The following is a 21915-nucleotide window of genomic DNA, read 5'->3' on the forward strand; positions in this document are numbered from 1 at the left end:
AATAAGGAAACTTCGAAATTGTATTTGGCATTGTGTTTATATATCATAATATAATTCTAATCAGTTATCTATTTAGAACTAGATACTATACAATATGTATGCCAAATACCACCCCAATTCCCCTTTCTTGTGTGCGGGAATTCCTCTTTTGGCATTGAAATTGAGTGTGAGAGAGTCATCACTACACACATAAACAACAGAAACAATTTAAAAACATGACTATGACACGCAACCACTCACACACGAGGCTATACTATTTATCCCTTTCTCTATATAGAGTAAAAAGCCTTCTCCAAGGACTGAATTATGCACCGCTCAGTGGGTCTTGAACCCATGACCTTCCGATCCGTAGTCGGGTGTAATACCAAAAGACCACATATTATTTTTCATTGTCTAGTCGATTTTTTGTTCATCAAAACCATAGATAAGAGTATTCCACTTCATTATCAATGATCAAACCTGACCTGACTGTACTGTTATAATTTGGTCATGTTTTGAATTCGGAGGAACTACTCTGGTCTAACTCTCTATCATTGAAGGTATGAAGAGGTCAACTACAAAAAAAAAAAAAACTTCACAAAAATCAAAAGCCCGTGGAACATGGAACACTGACAACTTACTGAGAACTTTTAAAACAAAAACAAAACAAACAAAAAAACTTTCAGGCTACGGAAAGATGATCAATGTATAAGCTAATCATATGGATTATCAGTCTCTTCATCGACTTATAAAGGAAAACAATGTTCAATCTTTCTATAGGCCAGAACATTCCGATGTTCTTCTTGCAATACAATCCAAGCAAGGCGATTGTGCATTGCACTTAGCATGTCATTATGACAGAGAGGAGATTTTAGGCGTTCTAGTGACCGTTCATAGTGCAGACGTTGAAGTTAGCAACCACGAAGGAAAAAAACCGCTTCATGAGGCTGCTCAATTTAGTAGCTTGAAATGTCTGAATTACTTGCTGAGCAAGGGTGTTCAAGTAGACTCTTTGAAACGTGCAGACTGGTAAGTTTGTTTTTAAAAATTTTAATTAAAAATTAATTTAAAACAATCGAAGCATTCAGGGGGGGGGGGGGGAAGAGATGGCCTCCTGCTGTATTATTAAATGTTTATATCTCGCATTGTGTCAGACTGGGTCTTATTTACAAGAATCAACATTCTAATTCTAATTCAAAGTTTTTTTAGAAAAATGTAACCTTATTTTCATTGATATAATTCTTTCTTGGATTTTTATTTTGATACTCATGACTGACCACTGACACTGTCTCCGTAGTTTCAATAACTTTTTCTCAATCATGGCCATATCCGTCTAAAAATGTACCTCCACTCCTGAAAATCTAAATCAACTAAATCCCTTTATTTTGTTGGTAGATTTCTGAACCTTGTCCTTATATTTCAATCTCGCTGTGATTATTCTCAGACATGTCTGAAAATAATAAAATTGATTATTCACACGACACATTTATCCACATTTCAGAATATGGAAAGTTTTGAAATGCACAGAGAGAAATAAGTAAAGTTAATAAAATATAGAAGAAAGGGAACCCCATAAAATTGCTAATTAACTAACAATAAATCAGTCGATTGATAGTAGTTTACTATAAATACACAATATGCGTTGACATTCATGTGGGTGAATGTTTAAGTCGTCTGCCTTAGGAAGGCTTGTCGGAATCAACCCTGTGTGTTCGAATCCTGGTTCTGCGCCTTAAAATTTTTTTTTTTATTGTTGTCTTCCTACAACTACAACTTATAAAAATCGATTGACCTAAACTGAGCAATATACAAAGTTAAATGTTGCTGTTGACCAGGGACCCCTTGTAAAGCGCGTTGAGCACATTTAGTGGATATTGCGCTAAATAAAGCTCAGTTATAAAAAAAATTATTTATTATTAAATGTATATTGCTCAGTTTAGGTCAATCGATTTTTATAAGTTGTAGTTGTAGGAAGATTACAATAAAAGGCGATATTACAATTTTTCGGACAAAGACAACGCTGTTAATGACCAAGTACTCATTTTACACCTGAGTACGGTGAGAAAATGTGAGTAAAGAGCCTTTTCCAAGGACTCAACTATGCGCCGAGCGTGAGGCTCGAACCCAGGACCTTCCGATCCGAAAGCAAGTGTCATACCACTAGACCACATAGCCGCACAAGAATAAAATAAAAGAAAGGAAAATTATGATACTCTGATATCATGTAGGTCTCAAAATTGTTTAGAGGCTGGATGCCAGCAAGTAGGCTGTTCCAAAAATAGAGCATTTGTGAGACAATGTTAGATGGAGGAAAGTTAAAGTAAATGGTTTGTTATTTAAAAGACTAATCTCCCATTAATTAAAAGAAAAAATAAAATGTTTTCCATTCCAAACAAAAGGACACCATTAATGTTGGCATGTACCAGAAGTAAAGTGGATGTTGTTCAGGCTTTGCTGGCTGCTGGGGCAAATCCTTGTTTGAAGAACAAGGATGGTTGGAATTCCTTTCACATTGCTTGCAGGTAGGTGATCCAAACGTAAATTATCTTTGCTCTTAAAATAAAGTATAAGTAGAAAGAATAATATAATCGAATTAGAAATAAAGCAAAGATAGAATTTAGACAGTTATAGCAATACAGTCTGAAAATATAAACTCGTTTTAAATTTCCTCACTTTTTTTTTTTTATCATATCATATTTAACAGTAACAGTTAATATTAAATAATTGTCATAGTGATCATTATGATCATCATCATCATCATCATCATCATTATTATTATTATTATTATTATTATTATTATTATTATTATTATTTTATTATTATTATTATATTATTATTATTATTATTATTATTATTATCCTTTCAGCTTATCCCGCATTTTGCAGGGTTGCCATAATGAATGCCACATCTCCATGCATCTTGGTTCAGAGCATCATCTTCCTCCAGGCCCAGTTCATATCATCCATTAACTTATCCCACCATCTAGTCTTTGGGCGTCCCTTTTTTGTCTTTCCTGCTAATTGTAAGTCAATACTTTCCTTCCCACATACTCCATCTCTCGTCTCTTTACATGTCTGAACCATTTCAACTATCTTCTCTCATCTTTATTGATACATTCTTCACTTCAGTCAACCTTCAAATTTGTTCATTTCTCAGCCAAGTAACCATTTCAATATCCTCATTTCTGCTACCTCTTTATCTTGTTTCTTGTTGTAGGTGCTGTCTCTAGTCCATATAACATTGCTGGTATTACAACTGTTGTGTATATTTTCCCCTTCAGCTTTGTGGAAATTCATTTGTTACACATAACTCCAGTTACCTTCCTCCAATTATTCCAGCTTGCCAGTATCCTCTTTTTAACCTCCATCATATTGCCCCCATCTCCTTGAACAGTTGTTCCTAATTATTTTAATTGGTTTGTCTCTGGCATATCCTCTTCTCATATCTTTATTGGTGGTTCTGCTCTCTGTTGTCCGATGCACAAATACTCTTGTTGTATTCGATCTGCTTACCCTTAATCCCCTCCTTTCCAACACCTGTCTCCAAACCTCCAGTTCCTTTTCTGCCTCAGCTTTTGTATCATTCAAAGTACTACATCATCCACATACATCATGTTCCATCGTGACTCTCGCTGATTGAGTTCTGTTAGGACATTCATTACTATTGCAAACAGCAGTGGGCTTAGAGCAGATCCCTGGTGTAATCCAACTCTTACATTAAATAGATCAGTTGAGCAAACAGTTGTCCTTACCACTGTTTTGTTTCCTTTGTACATATCATGGATAACTTTGATATATATCTCTGTTACCCCCTTTGCTCTTAGACAGTGCCACATTTCTTCTCTTTGTACCCTATCATATGCTTTCTCCATGTCAATAAACACACAATGTAATTCTCTTTGCTTTTCTCTATACTTCTCTGCGGTCACTTTTAGAGCAAATATAGCATCCGTTGTACTTTTACCAGCAACAAATCCAAACTGTTCTACACTTATGTCTACATCTTTTCTAATCCTCTTATCGATTACTCTTTCCTGGGTGGGGTTTCTGACCTCCCATAGTGGGTAGGGAGGTACTTGCTGTGTTTTCTATCCTCCTACATCTGTTTTCCAATTGCTTTCTATCTTTGTCTTGGAATGAGATTGCTTAGTTTTGTCCTGACCCTGGCTGGATATCCTAGCTGGGAGGGAAACAGAAGAAAAGAAACCCGTCTGTCATTCATGTTCAAGATAATAACAGATCAAATACCATCAATAAAGGCAGACTCCTTTTTCACGCCACGACCAAACAAAAGAAAAATCCGAGCACTCACTTTCGCCAACCACATAACCGAAAACCCCATTGACAGATACGCCACAAACAATTCGAACTGCTTCAAAATCCCACAGACAAGAACACAAAACTACAGAAATTTTTTCTTCATTAGAACTATCTCGGAGTGGAATGGGCTGGATGAACTGGTCATCATGGCACCACACCTAAACGATTTCAAGGCCCGACTGACATGGGCCCGCGCCCAATGAGGACGCCGCTGAAATACAACCAGACCATTGGTTTCTTCAGCGCCAACCATACAGATACAGTCGAATGTATAGTTAGAGTTTTGGGAGATGATGTTTTTTTCCTTGTAAATCATCTCTCTGTTTTGTACTGTTATTTTAAAAAAAAATTTAACATATGATTTGTAAACATCTGAGTGTATTTCTCTTAGTTGGATCTTGTGCTGGAGTCTGGTTGAGACTTTAGTGATCTCAAACTAAGTACACTGATAGTGTGCTCTTGGAATCTAAATCTGTTCCCTATTTGAACCATCCCCCTTTGTCTACTTTTTCTTCAAGTCCTTTTAATTGTACGCCAAGAATGTCTTTACTATCCAATTTTCTTCCTTTTGACTGGCGCTGATATGACCTAAATGTGTTGCAAGCGCCATAAAATCCTTAAAAACAAAACAGATTACTCTTTCCCATATCTTCATTGTATGGCTCATTAACTTGATGCCCCTATAGTTTGCCACATTCTTGAACATCTCCTTTATTTTTGTATATGGGAATCAACATACTTTTTGTCCATTCTTCTGGGTTTTTCTCTTTCTGTAAGATGTCGTTGAATAACCATACCAGGAATTTTAACCCTTCATCTCCAAGTGACTTCCAGACTTTGCTGGTATCTCATCTGGTCCAACTGCTTTCCCCCTTTTCATCTTGCGCACTGCATCCCACACCTCATTCTTGCTTATCTCATCTACTATCTTCTCTTTAGGTTATATAACTGCACTTCTCTTCTCCCTGTCATTCTCTTCATTCATGAGGTGTTCATAGTATGTTTTCCATCTTGCTCGAATCTCTTCATCTTTGCCCAATATTCTTCCATTCTCATCTTTGATCATCTTAATATTATGTTGTAGATCTCTCCTCTTCGCTATTCTGAAAATATTTTTCTGGCCTTCTTTACTTTCTAACTGCTCATACAGATCTTTGAATGTCTTGGACTTTGCTTTTGTAACGCCTCTTTTTGCTTCTTTCTTTGCCTGCTTATATTCATCTTCTTTCAAAGCATCCCTGTTTTTCTCCATGCGCTTTCTTGCTTTTCCCTCTTTTTCTTTTTGCTTCTTGAACCTCTTCATTCCACCACCATGTGTCTTTTCCAACTTTTCCTCTTCCCGAGCTGACCCCTAGCACTTATTATTATTATTATCATTATTATTATTATTATTATTATTATTATTATTATATTATTATTATTATTATTATTATTATTATTATTATTATTATTATTATTATTATTATTATTATTATTATATTATTATTAATTATTATCATCATCATTATTATTTATTTTATTCTTCATGTTTTCTTTTGTATGTCTAGAGAGGGACATATTCCAATACTTCAAGAATTAGTTAACAATTCGCCTATGGTTTGGGACACAAAAAGCAAAAATTCTAGAACTCCTCTACATACCGCAGGTATTTATTCTTTTCTTTCTAGTTTCTAGGGGGCAAGGCGATCGAGTGGTCAAGGCATTGCACTGTTCAATCTCCACTTCAGTCTTCAGGCATTTTTTTTTTCATGGGAAAGATTATTAACTTCTAATGTGCCCACTTTGGACGACATGGATGATTCCTGTGACATCAGCTGTTTGTTTGATGGATTATCTATATTCCTTCATGGAATGCCTAAGTGACGGCATCTCATGATGCCACATGGAAATGCATATTAATTTTTTTTTGTTTCATGAGATTTCTTTTTCTTTGTCTTAGATATGTATGGAAAATTCTAGATACAAATTTTTGAACTGACAATTTTGTGTCATCCTATGTTCATAGAAAAGACTGACATACTCCATGTATCCGTCATATTTTGATGCCAAAATGGATAAAAGGATAAAGTATATTGCTCAAGCTGCTGTGAAGTTCAAACCTGAGTTGCCAGTGGTTTTTGTGTATTGTTTTATTCACTCTGCCGTCTGGCCACTTGATCAATTGACATGTTTTCAGGATTCCCTTTCTCTGACAAGAGAGATTTACAAATATTATATAATATTATATATTTCTCAAAAGAACAATTGGGCATGTTGTAAAATGATTTACTGTGGAAACTTGAAATAATAGGGATTGTGGGACCAAAACAAAATATTTGATATATCTTCTTCTGGGTTTTTCAGATGATTAAATGAAATTTAAGTAATAGTAGTAGTAGTAGTCTGACATGGCGTTTTTTTTGCAAAAAAAAATCCAAAATTTTGCAAGCTAAGAACAGAAAAATTTGCGATTAATTCTCCTAAAAACCCATAATTAGTTTGTGAAAGAGAAAGGTATTTGTTTGCTTTTAAGGGTTTCACAGCGCTTGCAACAAATGTAAGGTTGTATCATGTCAGCGCCAGTAAAAAGGAAGAAAATGAGATAAAATAGAAACTACTCTTGATTAATTATCTTTCACGTTCTACACGTCTTTTTTTTTTTCTTTTCTTTGCAAAATCTCGAAAATTTGCACACAAAAATTGCAGATTTTGCGGTCGCAATGCAAATCAGTGATATTTTGCATCCGCAAGCGATGCACAAAATTGCCATGCCAGAGTAGTAGTAGTAGTAGTACAAGTAGTCATAATATTAATAGATAGTAGAAGTAGTAGTTGTGGTTGTGGTTGTAGTTAGTTGTACAGTTTTATTTGTTTATAAGCGCAGTCTTCTTGAATCATAACATGCTTACAGCTGGACTGTGCTTGTAAGTGGATTCTGATTTTAAAAAGTTTTTTTGGCTTAATCAATGTCCCTTAAAACAATTAGTCAAAATATGATTCCTCACTTTCTATAGATGTATGTATTAAGTGCATGCTGAAAACTGCCATTGGCATATCTAGAAGTCATTAAAAAACTCGTCTTTCTTTTTGGATTGCCTTCTTTTTAAAAGGGATATCTTCTCTCTGTTGCATTATACGATGATATCATACCATAAGTTTGTGAAGAGGGATTAAGGAGCCTGTATTCGATTGCTAAGTCGAACTATTATCTGGATTGACATCTTTATAAATTTGAGTTTCTATTATTCTATTCTGGTCCTACCTCTGTTCTCACCAATTTAGTCAAATGTAAAGTCTAATGGTTTGATTTTTTCTTTAATTTTGTGGCTATTTGTTCTCGTCATCCTCCTCCTCTCCATATTTTCCTCTTCTACTTTTTTAATTGAAAGTTGTCTGGCATCCCCTCATCCTTTGCAAAAATTAGCTCTCCTCTATTTACTCTTCTCCTGAAATACGTCCCTGTACAACATCTACCTCCTCCCAACAATAGGATACATGTGGACCATGACCCATCCGTATCTATTCCGGATTTTAAAAACTGTGCCAAAATATTTCTCTTCTTTTCGCTGTGCATTTTAAGACTGACCTGCTTTCATGTGTAGGTGTTAACCACTTAAAAGGTTATATTTAATGCAATAGTGTCACAAAACCATGTTTACTAATTGATTTTTGTCTTTATTTCAACATTTCAAAAACCTAGAAAAAGGAGTGTTTATAAGCTGAGTCCTTTTGAGTGAGTGTGCTTATAAGCGTTGAAGTTATATAATTAAAATTCTGTTTCACACCCGTAGTATACTTATAGCCAGATTGTACTTAAAGTTGGAGTGCTTATACACAGAGACCAATGTAGTATTAATAGTAGTAGCATTATTAGTAGAAGTGATAGTCATAGTAGGAGTGGTTGTCAAAAAAAAAAAAAAAGAATATGAAGGGAATTCGCTTGCCCTCCCGCACAAAAAGCAAGACCATTACAGAAAGTTAGAAGGGGCAAGCTAGCCATTATGTTTTAATTTTTGGACAGTAGAAATATATGGAGTGGATTTAATTCAGAAACTTATTATTAATAGTAGACACTGCTTTTATTATTTGAATTTGAGCATTAAAACATTGTTTTATAAAGATGACTACGGAAAGTTAAGTTATTTTTTTTTCGATGTTAGTTGTAATGGTAAGTGATAGAGCTCTGAAGGATCCCTGAACAAGGAATCTTATGGTTCTAGAGCAGTATTTAATGCACCGAGCAAAAACTGATCATTAAAATAATGAAACATTTTACTCATACTCATCAGCTCTCCATGGTCATGCTGAGTTGGTTTCATGGCTTCTGAAAACCTTCCAATATGACATTGATGCTGCTGACAGCTGTGGGGTTACTGCCCTTGTTGATGCTCTCAGATCTGGGCATGTTGATATTGCCTCAACATTGGTTTTAGATTACAAGGTAATACAAGTTCTGTGAAAAACTTGTATTGAGTTATCTCCTTTTTTGTTTATTCTCACAACTAGAATCTAATCCTGACCCACTTAAGCTCAAATGATATCATAGCAATCAACAAATACAGCATGATTTCTTATCTTTATCGGATGGTGAATTTTTGTTTGTTTTGAAAATTTTTATTTTTTTAAAATCGCAATTAGAGAGTTTTGATTTCAATAATGAGAACCTCTCTGATTTGCCCAAAAAAAACAGATAATCCTGTAAATTTGTGGGAGGGGATTTGTTCAATTCCTTACCTCAACTTTGTCCCGTAGGGTAATCAGTCAGAGACCATTCTGATGTGCAAGACTGTCCCGCTGATCTCATCAGATATACATTTATTTACTTTTATTATGAAAAGGATAATAGTATATAATTAATTTGGTACATTGCAAGAGGGCTATTGTTCAATTTCTTTCACTTGTGCTTCCCTTTGTTAATTTTTTTTTTAAAAAAGGAAGAATTTTATAACAGTGTACATTGGACAGGAGATATAGAACATGTTTTTAAAAATAGTTTTCTGAAATTTAATCACAGTATAAGTATAAGTGGGAAATGTTGAGCTCTCAAATCTCAATTTTTTTTTCAATGTTTTGCTTTTCATTTACTGTAGAGACGGGATTGCTTGCTAGCTGAGCTGATAAAGTTTAGTTAACGATGAGCATGAACAATGATGAGTGGAAAATTGTGAATCTTTCTTGTATGAATATTTACCTTGGAAAAGGTGATGATATTAAAGGTTATCTCAACACATATTAAATATTTTCAATCCAGTAGTGTTTAATCATTTCAACAACAAAAATAGTAAGATAAAAATGAAATAAATAAGATAAATATATAAAAGACAAGTAAATTTGAATATGTTTGGATGTTACAGGCTGATACATCCTCACATGACAAAGTAGGAAGACAGCCAATACATCAAGTGGCACAGACTGGTCAGCAGAATTCTCTGGAATTTCTTTTGGATATTGTGAAGGTTCCAGTGGACACTGCATCTGAAATCACACAAGAAACTGCTCTGCATACTTCAGCGAAGGTATTAACCTGTCTTAATCACACGTCGGGGGGTAATTTTGTTACCACAGGCCTTCCTTTTTTGTTTTTTTTAAAGGAATTTTTATCTGAAATTTTCAGTAATCTTCAAAAATTCACTTTTGCAAAGGTTTCTGCTCAAATTTGTAATAAAACAATTGCATAACATAGTGACCATTGGCAAGTTTGCAACATGTCATTTATTATTGAGTACCTACTAACTGTCATGTTAGAAGTTTATGCATTTCCGTTTGCTCTTATGTGATGAATATAAGGCTTGAAAGAATTATAAATACATTATAGTGCGCTTGTCTCAAATATTTTTAACGAACTTGTATTGACAATGTCTTTCTTCTTGTTAGATTGATATAACGAACTACTGATATGCAGGTATTGTAACAATACAATTTTTGTTTTCCTGCCTACAGCAGCTCTTCACTATATCCATGGTCTCCTGAATTGTTTAGGTAAAATACTCACAACATCTGCCAGCCAGGTTAAACATACACCAATACACAAAACTGCGTGTAACCTTTAACGGTTATACTCTGATTGATATAATTTAGTGAGAACTTATCACTAACCGGCTGTCTAAAGATAACAACAAAGAGCTGAGTGACATCAACTTTGTTCCTTCAATATCTGAGCCCTGAAAATCTTTTGCCCAATATTACGATCACATGTTGCCCATGGAAGGTGGTCCTCTCAATTGTTGTGCTCACTATTTTTAAAAATTGATTTCCCTTTGATTAGGAAGGTCAAGAATTGATAATGGAAATACTCATCAAACATGGAGCTGATGTAAACAAGACTGACAGTCGTGGAAGAACGGGTAAGATTGACCAAGGTAAAAACTAAATCAATAAAAAAATGCTATTGGTTTCCACTTTACTTTTCACTCAGGCACTCAGAAGTATGTCAGCGTAAGTATATAAAAAAATAAATCATTAAAATTCAAAATTTAACATGCTAGACCTACTGATGTCATTTAGTGACACTTGACACATGCCAGTGATAAGGGCATGGAAAGAACTAATAGAAATAATCTCCATTAGAGAACAAAAAACTTCAATGTTTCATCTTCTTTATTTAATAATAAAGGAGAAAGCACTTGGTTTTGTCAGCATGAATGACTTTTTTTTTTCTGAAAATGGTTCTGCAAATTGAGTTTTGAAAGACTTAAGCAGACCCGTCCACAACTGAAAAATTGGTAGAATTATGACTTTTTGGCACCAACTGTAGATTAAGATTTTCAATTCAAGAAAATTATCTTTTTTTCCAAAAGTTTTTGCCAGAAGTTATTTGCTGTGGACTTTGAAGCACTGTTTGTTATTCTTAAGGCCTATCTATTCATTTATCAAGTTAGTTATAGTAATTTCTATTTTTCCATTAAGTAGGTACAAATTTTGATAGTTTAAAGGAGCCAGGTCCAGATTTAAGGTTTCAAAATACTTCGTTTCAATGTCTCCTTTTTCAAATACTGTCGTTTTGACAAAACCTCTTAAAGACTTTTGAAAAGCATATTTCTTACACTTTAAAAACAAAAGCAACAATGTACTATGATTTCATAATGCTATTTATGTCTTTGCTAAAGAAAATAATATCTTAATCCGATCATGTTTGCACCATTAAAACAAATATGAATGGTATTAGTATCAATATCTAGTTTTAACCATTTCCTCTATTCACAGCATTGCACATAGCTAGTGGAGCCCAATCAGCATCCTGTGTCAGAAGTCTTCTTTATCATGGAGCCCTCATGCTGTCTGACAACAGTGGCAAACTTCCCAATGAGCTGGCCATCAAAAAGAGCGTTATTGATGTATTTGCCTCCATAGTCAAGTGAGGAATAGCAAGATGCCTGAAGTATGACTTATTCTGATTAACTTTCAATACAATGGAGAGGTGTTGAACGCATTCTTTGGTTTAACTCATTCATAAGCTATCACAGTCTGTTCCCCACCCAATATCATAAGCCATATTCTAGTGCTAGACTAGTATTCAATGTTTCAGAAAAAAATATATATTATAAGAGATGGATTTTGACCACTTGAAAAGAAACATTGTGCAGAATGTCAATAATAATAGTAATGTATTAGTTGAAAGTTGCAACCACAGTAGATTTTTTTAAAACCGAAAGAAAGAATCACATGGCCACCCTTTTGATCACTGTCAATAAATATAGATAAGGTGGCTTCTGGGAGATGTATTTTGACACTTTTTCAATGGAAATTTGATGATCAAAATTCTAAATTATTGAATGTGGCCATAGAGGAGATTATTTTAAATGGGAGCAAAATGTTTTTCATAGCATTGAAATGCTAAGAGCTGGAGACATTTGTTATTGACCCAAAATGATCAAAGAGTTGCCTACTTCTTCTTCCTCTTAGTAATTGGAGGAATCATAGATTCAGAGACATCCACTCACACACACACACGCACACAGTCACCACCATCAACAATACTAACAATAGGCTAAGTTTGAAGACTCGTTACTTAAATTCTAAAAAGCCGAGTAAATTTGTTTTTAGTATTTTATTAAGTATATTTAATATGCTTTCATTAGATATCAAACCATGCTTATACAGTGTAATTTATGCATGGAATATCAGTTTGAATTTAATTAGCCTCATTTGGATTCTGCCGTTTTTTCCCTTATTTATCTGTTAATCGAGTTTTTTTTTTTATAACATGGGTTTGAAAAGAAAGTAAATTTGTTATTTTTAAAATGGGATTTTGATAATTGTAATACTCTTATTCGCATCCAAGTAAATTTCACTTTCAAGCTACATTGAGCCTGATCACCTTTGTGATGGATGACATTTGAAAAATATAGTTTTTTCTTTCTTTTTAAACTGACACCATTTCCTCTTATACTTATACGATAAAAAGTTTCACAATGGGATTATGAAAATTTTATCAGTCGTATTTGACACCAAGTAAATTTCACTTTCAAGCTGCATTGAGCCCGATCACTTTTGTGGTGGGTTACATTTGATATTTTTTTCTTTCTTTTTGAACTGACACCATTTCCTCTTATACAATAGAAAGTTTCACCAGTGGCCTCATGACTTTTGGCATAATAGATAGCTAGCAGCATATTAATATCAAGCTTCAATGACTATGTCAGAGATTGGATGAGTGAAGAAAATAGCTAACTAATCTTACCTCTGCACTAAAATTTTGCTGCAAACAATTCATACACGGAATGTCTCTCACGAGTTCAATCAGTGATTGGATGGTTCACAGTAAGTTTTTACAACTAAAACTTAAATTTAGACACATTGTAATAATGATCAATAGAAACAGCTTAAAATAAAATGTCAATGTTTTGACTAAATACCTCTATTTACCACAATAATTAATTTATTACAGTTACAGTATTTTCAGATATAAAATAAACATTGGGATTTAGTAAAAGACTTAACTGGTATTGCCTCATTTTTCATTTTAAAAAGTTTCTACTGTATCGTAACATCAGTGTCTTACTGATTAAAATAACACAAAGAATAAGACGAACAAAGCAATTCATTTCTGAACATTCTATTAAAGGGGACATTACAGGTGCCAGAAAGAGGACAGTGGCAAATGATCACTAACATTAACTTTGATATTGAAATGGAAAAAAAAAAAAATCCTTTTTCCTCAAAGAGATTGATGCTGATACATCTTCATCGAGTGTCAAACGTGAAGGACAATCCTGAACTAGAAGGGAATCAAAGAAATCCTCATTGGTAGTGAATCTTGCAAGTCCTTATATTTGACTGTAGAAATACACAGTCTCTCAGAGTACAGCTGATGAAGCTCAATGGGTTTGGTCTGCTTCTTTGTTCGTGTTGAGCAGAGTCTTAAAGATCAGCCCATTCCACGAGTCCCTACGGACAAAGACCGCCGAGTCATCCTCTTTTCTGAAAATATTTCTCGAAGGGGTCTGGTGGGAACAGGACAACCTAACTTATACTTCACTTGAAGAAAAGCTGAGAAATTTTTTATGATGGACTGCGATACTTGCACGACGTTGTATGGAGACGGATTACGCCGGGCTGATCGAAAGACGTCACACCAGTCTGATGGAACGTTGATGGAGGCCTTGGAATTAATAAGGCCCATGTCCCGATCACACTCATGTAAGAATGACCTTTCTGAGGGAAAGAAATCTTTATTGAATCAAACCAGTTGATATCATGCACCATGTAATGAAAAATCTTATCAATGTATAATTCTTGTTCTGTCCAGCACATGAATCACAAAGTAGTTCTAGGTGGCGTATATTGTTGCCGACATTATTCATAAAGTGGTGGTATAGAAATGATGCCACTTCGTCTGACCCTTTATTGGCAACTGTTTCATCGTAAGCATAGATAAATACATCGTTGCTCGAAAGTCTATGAATATCAAACGAGAGAAATGTCAACTTCCTCCTATAATAAAATTCACTCTTTGATTTATTTGGCACATTCAGGTTTTTCTGGTAGTTAAAGGCCTCAAAATTATCAGTTGAACTTTTTTTGAAGGGCCTCCTTTTCATGCGACTCTACACCTTTCAGATCATTGATTTTTTTTCTCAACTGCTTGGACAAAATTTAATTTTCATCGCAATTTGAACAAGTGTCTGACCTAGGATAGCCAAATTTTATATTGAATTTTGTTGCAAAGATGTTCCTATAGGACTCATATGAAATTTTATCATCTAGAAACTTTTCAATCAACGCGTTATGCATTTTTGAAATATTCAACTCGTCTGGCAGATAGAAAGATTTTGTTTTCTTCAGTGAATAGTGCGAAAGTCTCCCTCTGTAACTGCAGATGTGTTTGATAACTTTCTTCATGACATCCTCTGATATTTGTGACGTCGATATCTGTGGTGGCCGCGTTAATCACTTGGAGGCAGACCTGTTGGGAATAGAAAGAAACAATAAAATACCTATAAAAACAGCATAAATACTTACATATCTGGATACAATAGACAATAGAATCCAGATAAATAACATAGACCACTAGGACTGACCGAGAAAAAAAGGGTGAGCTTTGATATAGCGCAATATCCACTTATAAAGTCTTCTCTATTTTTAGCTAGGACCTTGCCTTTTTTTCACTTTTAAAGTTACTGCAATATAGACAGTGTCAAGGAAGCAAGCCACCAAGGGAAATAACTCAAAATATCAAAAAATGGACTCCATGTGCTCTTCATTTTTTATCCTCATTTTAATGCATAGCATTTTAAAAGAATAAGCACCAAACAATCACATTTTAAATCTTTAAAGCTTAACTGAGTAAGTATTTCTTTAGCTGAATAATCAATCGCTGCGTCTGGCGAGAGATTCTTGTCAACATCACGACAATTCATGAGAATGACTGAACTTTGAATCAACGCAACAAGTCGCACCGGTTCACATTGTTGTCTCTCGCAGGTCGTGTGCCTCTGTGGTTTCTTTTTCACAAAATTAAAAAAAAAATATAATAGGGTATAATTAAATGAATTCATTTTAACAACTGAATGTCCCTAATAATGCTATTATTATGCAATAATTACATTATCTAATGTTTATTGTAATTGGAACAATTTTCATGATGTGTGACAATTTAATTGTTCGCCAATAATTATATTTTTAAACATACTCGAAGGCCTCACAGATGAGTAAATTTCAGGTCTTTGTGTATAGAACTAATAAATCATTCTGGTTTTTTTTGGTTTTTTTTTGTATTCAAAATCAAAGTAAATAATTTGTTCTTCGCATTTCCTAATGAGGACAACCAAATTGAAGCGTAAGTGATAGAAAAGTAATGCCTCAGGAATCACTACTTTTGACAAATTACGTCAATTTCGGTCTCCATAGAGATAGGGTAATTATTTAACAATGGTATAACCCAGACAAATGCCGTTTTAGAGCAATTGGGGATATATTACAAAATGAAAAGTAACCAAGGTGACAGATTTTTTCTCAAGCTTTTGGTCTTTTTTCCATGATTCAAATTCCAATTTCCACGAAACTAAGGAAATAAAATTAATAACAATTTTACAGGTCAAAGTTCAAGCAATTTGCAATCCCCTGAGCCAGGAGTAAAAAGTTGTGAAAACCGTCTAAGAAATTTTTATCCACGCTTTAATGTCGGGTGTCCCATTCTTCGCTTATTTGGCCTATGTATTCTTCCATGTACATTAACCTAACGATATAATTTACTTGGCTGGTAAAAGACAAATCTAAATCAATAAATACACCCAAATTTTGAACAACCTTAGCAGTTCCAATTACACTATTTCCTCAAATGATTGATTCACAGTCTAAATTTTTAAGGATTACTGGCCTAGCAATAAATATTAATGCAGTCTTACTATTGTTAAGTTTTAGTCTGTTCAGTTCCATCCTAGTTTTCAATTTAACAAAGCAAGATTGGGAACGTTCAATTAAACTGGCATATCGTTTTTTTGCATCACTTGCGGCCGCAAAAAATCACAAAATATCACTGATTTGCATTGCAGCCGCAAAATCTGCAATTTTTTGCAAATTTTCGAGATTTTGCAAAGAAAATAAACAATAATAATATTTATTTTAAAAAATACTTGTTTTTTCTTTTAATTTGATAGCTCGTGTAGAACGTGAAAGATCATTAAGAGTAGTTTCTTTTTTACTATCAAATTTTCTTCCTTTTTATTGGTGATGTTATGACCTTACATTTGTTGCAAGTGCCATGAAACCCTTGGGGGGAGTCCTAGCTTGGCGCACCTATACCACTAATACAAGGATTTGGTACATAAATATGCATATATCTCAATGAAATTTGGACAGTAACTATAAAACATTATATATTTTCATTTGGTACATCATTTGTTGATTTATCAAGAATAGTTTTTGAATGGTTGCTATTTTCAAAAAAAGGGAGGTAATTTGTCAACTGAAATTAGGTACAAAGATTTCCTGTGATTTTTTTCTTTGCTATCACTCTCAGTGTGTTAATACATACAGTGCTTGCTCAAACATTGTCATAGATATGGCATGAACTAGGATCTTTTGCCTATGTGTAATATTTTTTTAAAATAAATTTTTTCATCTTTTGTCAAAAATCAGCAATTTTTAACGACAATTATCAATACATAATGAATTATAAAAGAAAAAGTTTTAATACAACATCAATAATCCTAGTTCATGCCATAACTATGTTTATGTTCTACATGTATGCCAAAAATTAGAGGAAAATCTTCACAAAGAAAATATCACAGGAAAACACATGTATTACCCTAATTTTCGACAAACTTTTCACGGCTATAAAATTTAACGTAAATTCATCATAAATCTTAAAATATTTGTTAAATTACATGGAAATTTAATCATGGGCTCCTTTGGAGTCTGCTCCATCCTCCTGGGATTCATCTCTTTCTTTCCTGGCTCTTCTCTTAGCCCTTCTGCTTTCTACAGACGCCTCTGATGCCTTTCTCCTTGATGCTTTTATCCGCACATTATCCTTGGCGAGAACAAATGTTTTAGTGTAAATTCCTGGTACCAATTCTAGGTTTTGAAGAATTGACAGATATGCTGTTGCCCCATCGTTATATAATGTCACAGCTATTGATACTGCAGTTTTAGCTACTGTAAGGCCATGGTATTTTGCTTTAGGGCATAACTTCCACACTGTGGCATTCCAACTCTCATTCGCATTCTGGGTGTAGCCTTCTAAACATTTTGTCAAGAGAATTGTCAGACAAGCTTTTAAAAATTGGTTTGATTACATCCATGATTGCAACAGGAAGATTATTAGTATGTTTATACTGCTTTACAGTTCCTGCTGCCTCTGCTTTTCTATAACCACACCATTCATCGTTACACAGATTATGGATAGCAAAGGTATCTGACGACTGCTTGTGGAAATACACCGCCCAAATTGCTTTTCGCATGGCTTCTAGATTGTTCTTATTGCCACGAATGGCATTTCCATAATATGTGGTTTTCTTGTCAATTTGTGCATCTGTTAACCTCCCTTTGCCACCTATTGTCTTTCCATCAGAAAGGGGTTTACCTTTCAAATCTCTCTTGAGATTACGTAGACGGGTACCCATGCGTTTTTGAACATGTCCAACACACTCAATCTTTTCAACTGGACAATCAGCACCATAGGGCTTGCTGTCATGGACCTTTTTGAAGCTGTTGTTATCACCATCTCCAATGTATCTTTTATACCTTAGTTGATGTAGCTCGACTGAACGATTGAACATTGTGACAGCCGAATCCGCTTCCATCGCTCCTGATGATCCTTGATGTGTCACCGAGCAAGTAGCGATGTGACTGTCGCGCCATTTTTTGTAGCCATCAGACGTCTTATCTTTTTGTTCCCAATAGTCACAGGACTTACATGCTTTGCTGTGTGTCTCTGTGTCTAGAATTTTGCCAGTAACACACCCAATAGCACTAGTTGTACCAATATTTGATGAATGCCGACGGGCCATCCATGAGCCATCCACCGACACATCACAGTCCCTCACCCCACCTTCATCCGCCATGTCACTATTATCATTCATGTTATGCTCTTCCTTAGCAGCTTTGGTCAAACTTTCTGCTTGACTCTTCTCTGTTGATTTTTGCAAAGTTTGATTTAAAAATTGATAGGTGCTTTTTGAAACAGGGGGTGGTATATTCATTAGGCCACAAAAAGTTTGAAGCTCGGCCCTACTGCCTCCGACACACCTCATTGCTAATGCAGCTCGACGGTTGACAGAATAATTTTGTAGTTTAGCTATAGTGGGGCAAGTTGGAAATGGATTTTGTTTAGCGCAATTATTTTTACAAGAAAAAAGTAGCATACTCCCAAGACCAAGTCGCTTGCTTTCTTTCAGCGTGATTTTCCCCGAGCAAAATGTACATTTCAACATCGATGATATATTTTCATTCAAAATAGCCGTGTCAATTATTCTATTTCCTGATATTTCATCTAGGATATCAGTAACTTCATCATCTATTTCACTATCACTTCCTGAACTATTTTCCCCAGAATCAACAAACTGTCCTAAAATCTTTTTCTCTGATCTACTTGAAGTGGGCGTGCACTTTGTTTAAAATGTTCTTCATCTCTCGTCTCTGATAAAACCGATGGTACACATGCATTCTCTTTCACTGTCTCATTCTCTAAATCACTTGACACAATTCTAACCTTGTTACTGTATCGATTTCCACAGAATTTTCTTTTTTTAGTATATTTTGGCTTGCCTTTCTTGTCTGACATGATTGGAATGTTGGTACAACTTTCTCAATAAATTATCAATTTTACATCAAATAAACACAGTTTTGGCTCAAATTTTGATCTTCAATGAAAAAGGAAGTAGAACAACAGTTTGAAAACAAAGGGAAATCACTGTAGATATTTTGTAATGAAGTGAATCCATAATATATCTTTGTAAGTCGAATAGCTATCATAAACTTGTGTGAAGTTGAGCAATTTTGCTATTTTCAGCCAAAAGTACACCTCAGAATAACCACATTTTCTCAAAAACTATTTGCTTTATGCCAAAATGGTTTTCACAGAGAGATAGCTAAATGAATTACCTTTCAGATGATACCAAAATTATAATCAAATTCGAAAATTCATATTTTTCCGTATTTCAAGCCAGGACTCCCCCCTTAAAAACAAACAAACATCTTTCTCTTTCATGAACTAATCATGGGATTTTACGAAAATTAATCGCAAATTTCTTGCAAATTTTGCTGTTTTTAGCTTGCAAAATTTGAGATTTTTTAATTTTGCAAAAAACTGCCTTGTCAGATTAAAAGATGTAAATGGTCATAGGTTGCTGTGCATTAGAGATAGAGTTAGTTTGATGATTGTGGTGTTAGTGTTTTACCTGATGATTTCATTTTCAATGATGCAATGCTTTAACAAATTTTGAATATAGAATATATAATGGTTCTCACTCGTATTGGGGTCCTCTCTTCATCTTTCCCCTCTGAGTTACTAGACATTACAAATAATCCCTTTTTCACTCCCACCCCACCTCTCTCTCTCTCTCTCTCCAACTTGACAGTTTAAATATTTCTGACGGGGTTCTAGTGTAACATACAGCTAACAGGCTTGGGACTGCACAAATGGCCCATTAGAAAGACTACCATCCATTGTGAACATTTTATGAGTTGATGATAATGATGGTGAAAGGTTGCTGGGTCAAACATAATTCCTACTATGCGAATGAAGTTTTATTTCGATTCAGTCTCTAATCCTTTTTATTTTGTATCGATTGTTATACTGGCACGATGCTCTGCGAAATGTAGTATAATACTGTTAAAAATATCACAAATATGAATGCAATGAATTTGTCCAAGTGCCTTGAATTGCTTTTGACTAAGTTCCAAAATTAACCTCTTAATAAAAGTCCATTGCAAAAGGAACTGCAAAGGAGTGGAGTTAATAATCCCTTATCATAGTCCACCAAAAAAAAAAAGGAGAAAAGAAATCCAATTGAATGAAATTGTCCAAATTCCATTATTAACCCGGTAATGATGTCCATCAAAAATGAAATCCAATTGAATGAAATTGTCAAAATTTTGATATTAATCCATTAATATAGTCCATTTAAAAATTCATAAAAGGATATTCAACTGAATGAAAATGTCCATGTTCTGTTATTAATCCGTTTGTATGGTTCATAAATTAAATACAAATGAAATAGTCCCAAGTTCCATTAGAGAATATTAGTGACAAAAAAAATAAAACAAGCGCTGTATCAATACGCAAGTAAAGTGGATCACAAAATGGATGGAATGGAGTTACATTGGTCTAGGTTTTGTGATCATTAGAGAGGAAAATTTGTTCATTACAATGTCCGGTTGTTATAGGTTATAAATCTCTTTTATACCTGTAATTATATTAGATTCTCTGCGAAGTGAGTTTTCTCTTTTTTTTCTTCATAAGTTGTTAAATCACGATTTGTGAATTATTTCATAAATATATTGGTAATCGTGGAGAGAGCAGACTTTGGGACTCTGTGGTTTATATGAATTAAATCTGAGAATTTCTGCAATATTGAAATAAAACGATCTCAACAGAGACGTGTGTTTGTTTTGACAAAAGAGAGTATGCTTACAGGACGAAAACCAAAAAATCATCAGATGGGAAGCATAGTCTTCCTCTATCAATCGAATCGAAGAATCCAGTGATTTTGTTTTAGGCAATGCCGTTGGGCTGTCACTTCTTGAAAGCTCTTTATGTTTGGATGAAACATAGCCAGCAACATAAAAGACAGCAAGCAGCTTTTTCGTCATCTGAAATGCCATCAATATAATCTGGATCAGACACGTTGTTAATTAGATCTAACTCAGATTCTGTGATGTCTCTGTCACAAAGTTCACAAACATGGTGACCTGTTTTAAAGTCCAGTTGGGTGAAGTTGCCCATCAGTAGCTTTGCTCTGTCGATTGAGTGAGTTGCAAAAACGTCTTGAATTGTAATGTAGTAATTGCAACCCGCAGACCTCCTCAGATAGCCAAAGTACTGCTTCAGGTAGTCTTGTTGAAAAAAGCCAAGACACACAAAATCGTGTTTCAGCAAAGATTGCACTGTAAGGAGGTCATAACTTAAGTCAATAAGGCCCCGACAAGTCTACTCCAATGCCTTGGATGTATCATTTGTGAGAGACTGGCATCTGACACCATGTGTTGGTCTCATTTCTGTTGCCATTTTTGCCTAATTCGCCAATGTAGTGCAAAGTAGCATCAACCTGACTCCAGCATTTGAGGAAACTATTAGGGAATGATGGGTGCAATTTTATTTCTTGATTTTGGTATGCTGTGAAATGAAGAGCATGGGGTTTGTTGTCTTTCAAAGTTAAATCAAAATAAATCTGGAATGAATGAAATGGTCCATTAGGACTGAAGCTCAAAAGTAAATATTTGTTTTCATGAACGGATGTGAAGCTATATTGGGATAATTTTTTATCGAGGTCCTTGTGAAAAGTTTCAACATTAAATCTTGTCATTTTCCATAAATTCATTCATTTTATCAATGTCGTTATCGCATTGAGACAAAAGAGGTTTTTTTGTCGTTCGACATGGGGGTGATGGAGTTGGAATACAAGAGGATGGAATTGTTCTCGTGTCATCCTCAGAAAAGAAATTGATTGGTGGACCTCCTGGAATTTAGTTTTTG

The 21915-nt window shown here is 34.5% G+C and overlaps 2 protein-coding genes across 2 annotated transcripts; one reads left to right on the plus strand and one right to left on the minus strand.

Annotated features, from left to right (window-relative positions):
* The first annotated feature begins 336 nt into the window (after window positions 1–336).
* On the plus strand, window positions 337–20380 carry LOC144974917 (ankyrin repeat domain-containing protein 16-like). Its single transcript, XM_078918427.1, has 7 exons — window positions 337–1008; window positions 2379–2501; window positions 5846–5943; window positions 8567–8718; window positions 9632–9793; window positions 10543–10621; window positions 11481–20380. The coding sequence occupies exons 1-7, from the start codon at window positions 701–703 to the stop codon at window positions 11633–11635; spliced, it is 1077 nt and encodes a 358-aa protein (XP_078774553.1). The 5' UTR covers window positions 337–700; the 3' UTR covers window positions 11636–20380.
* Window positions 17435–20206, minus strand: LOC144974916 (uncharacterized). The gene has a single exon (XM_078918426.1). It carries the CDS (start codon window positions 18650–18652, stop codon window positions 17435–17437), a length of 1218 nt encoding a protein of 405 aa, XP_078774552.1. The 5' UTR covers window positions 18653–20206.
* Window positions 20381–21915: the final 1535 nt, after the last annotated feature.

Source organism: Berghia stephanieae, chromosome 6, assembly GCF_034508935.2.
Source record: "Berghia stephanieae isolate SIO BIC M18660-M18661 chromosome 6, UCSD_Bste_1.3, whole genome shotgun sequence".
NCBI lineage: Eukaryota > Metazoa > Mollusca > Gastropoda > Nudibranchia > Aeolidiidae > Berghia > Berghia stephanieae.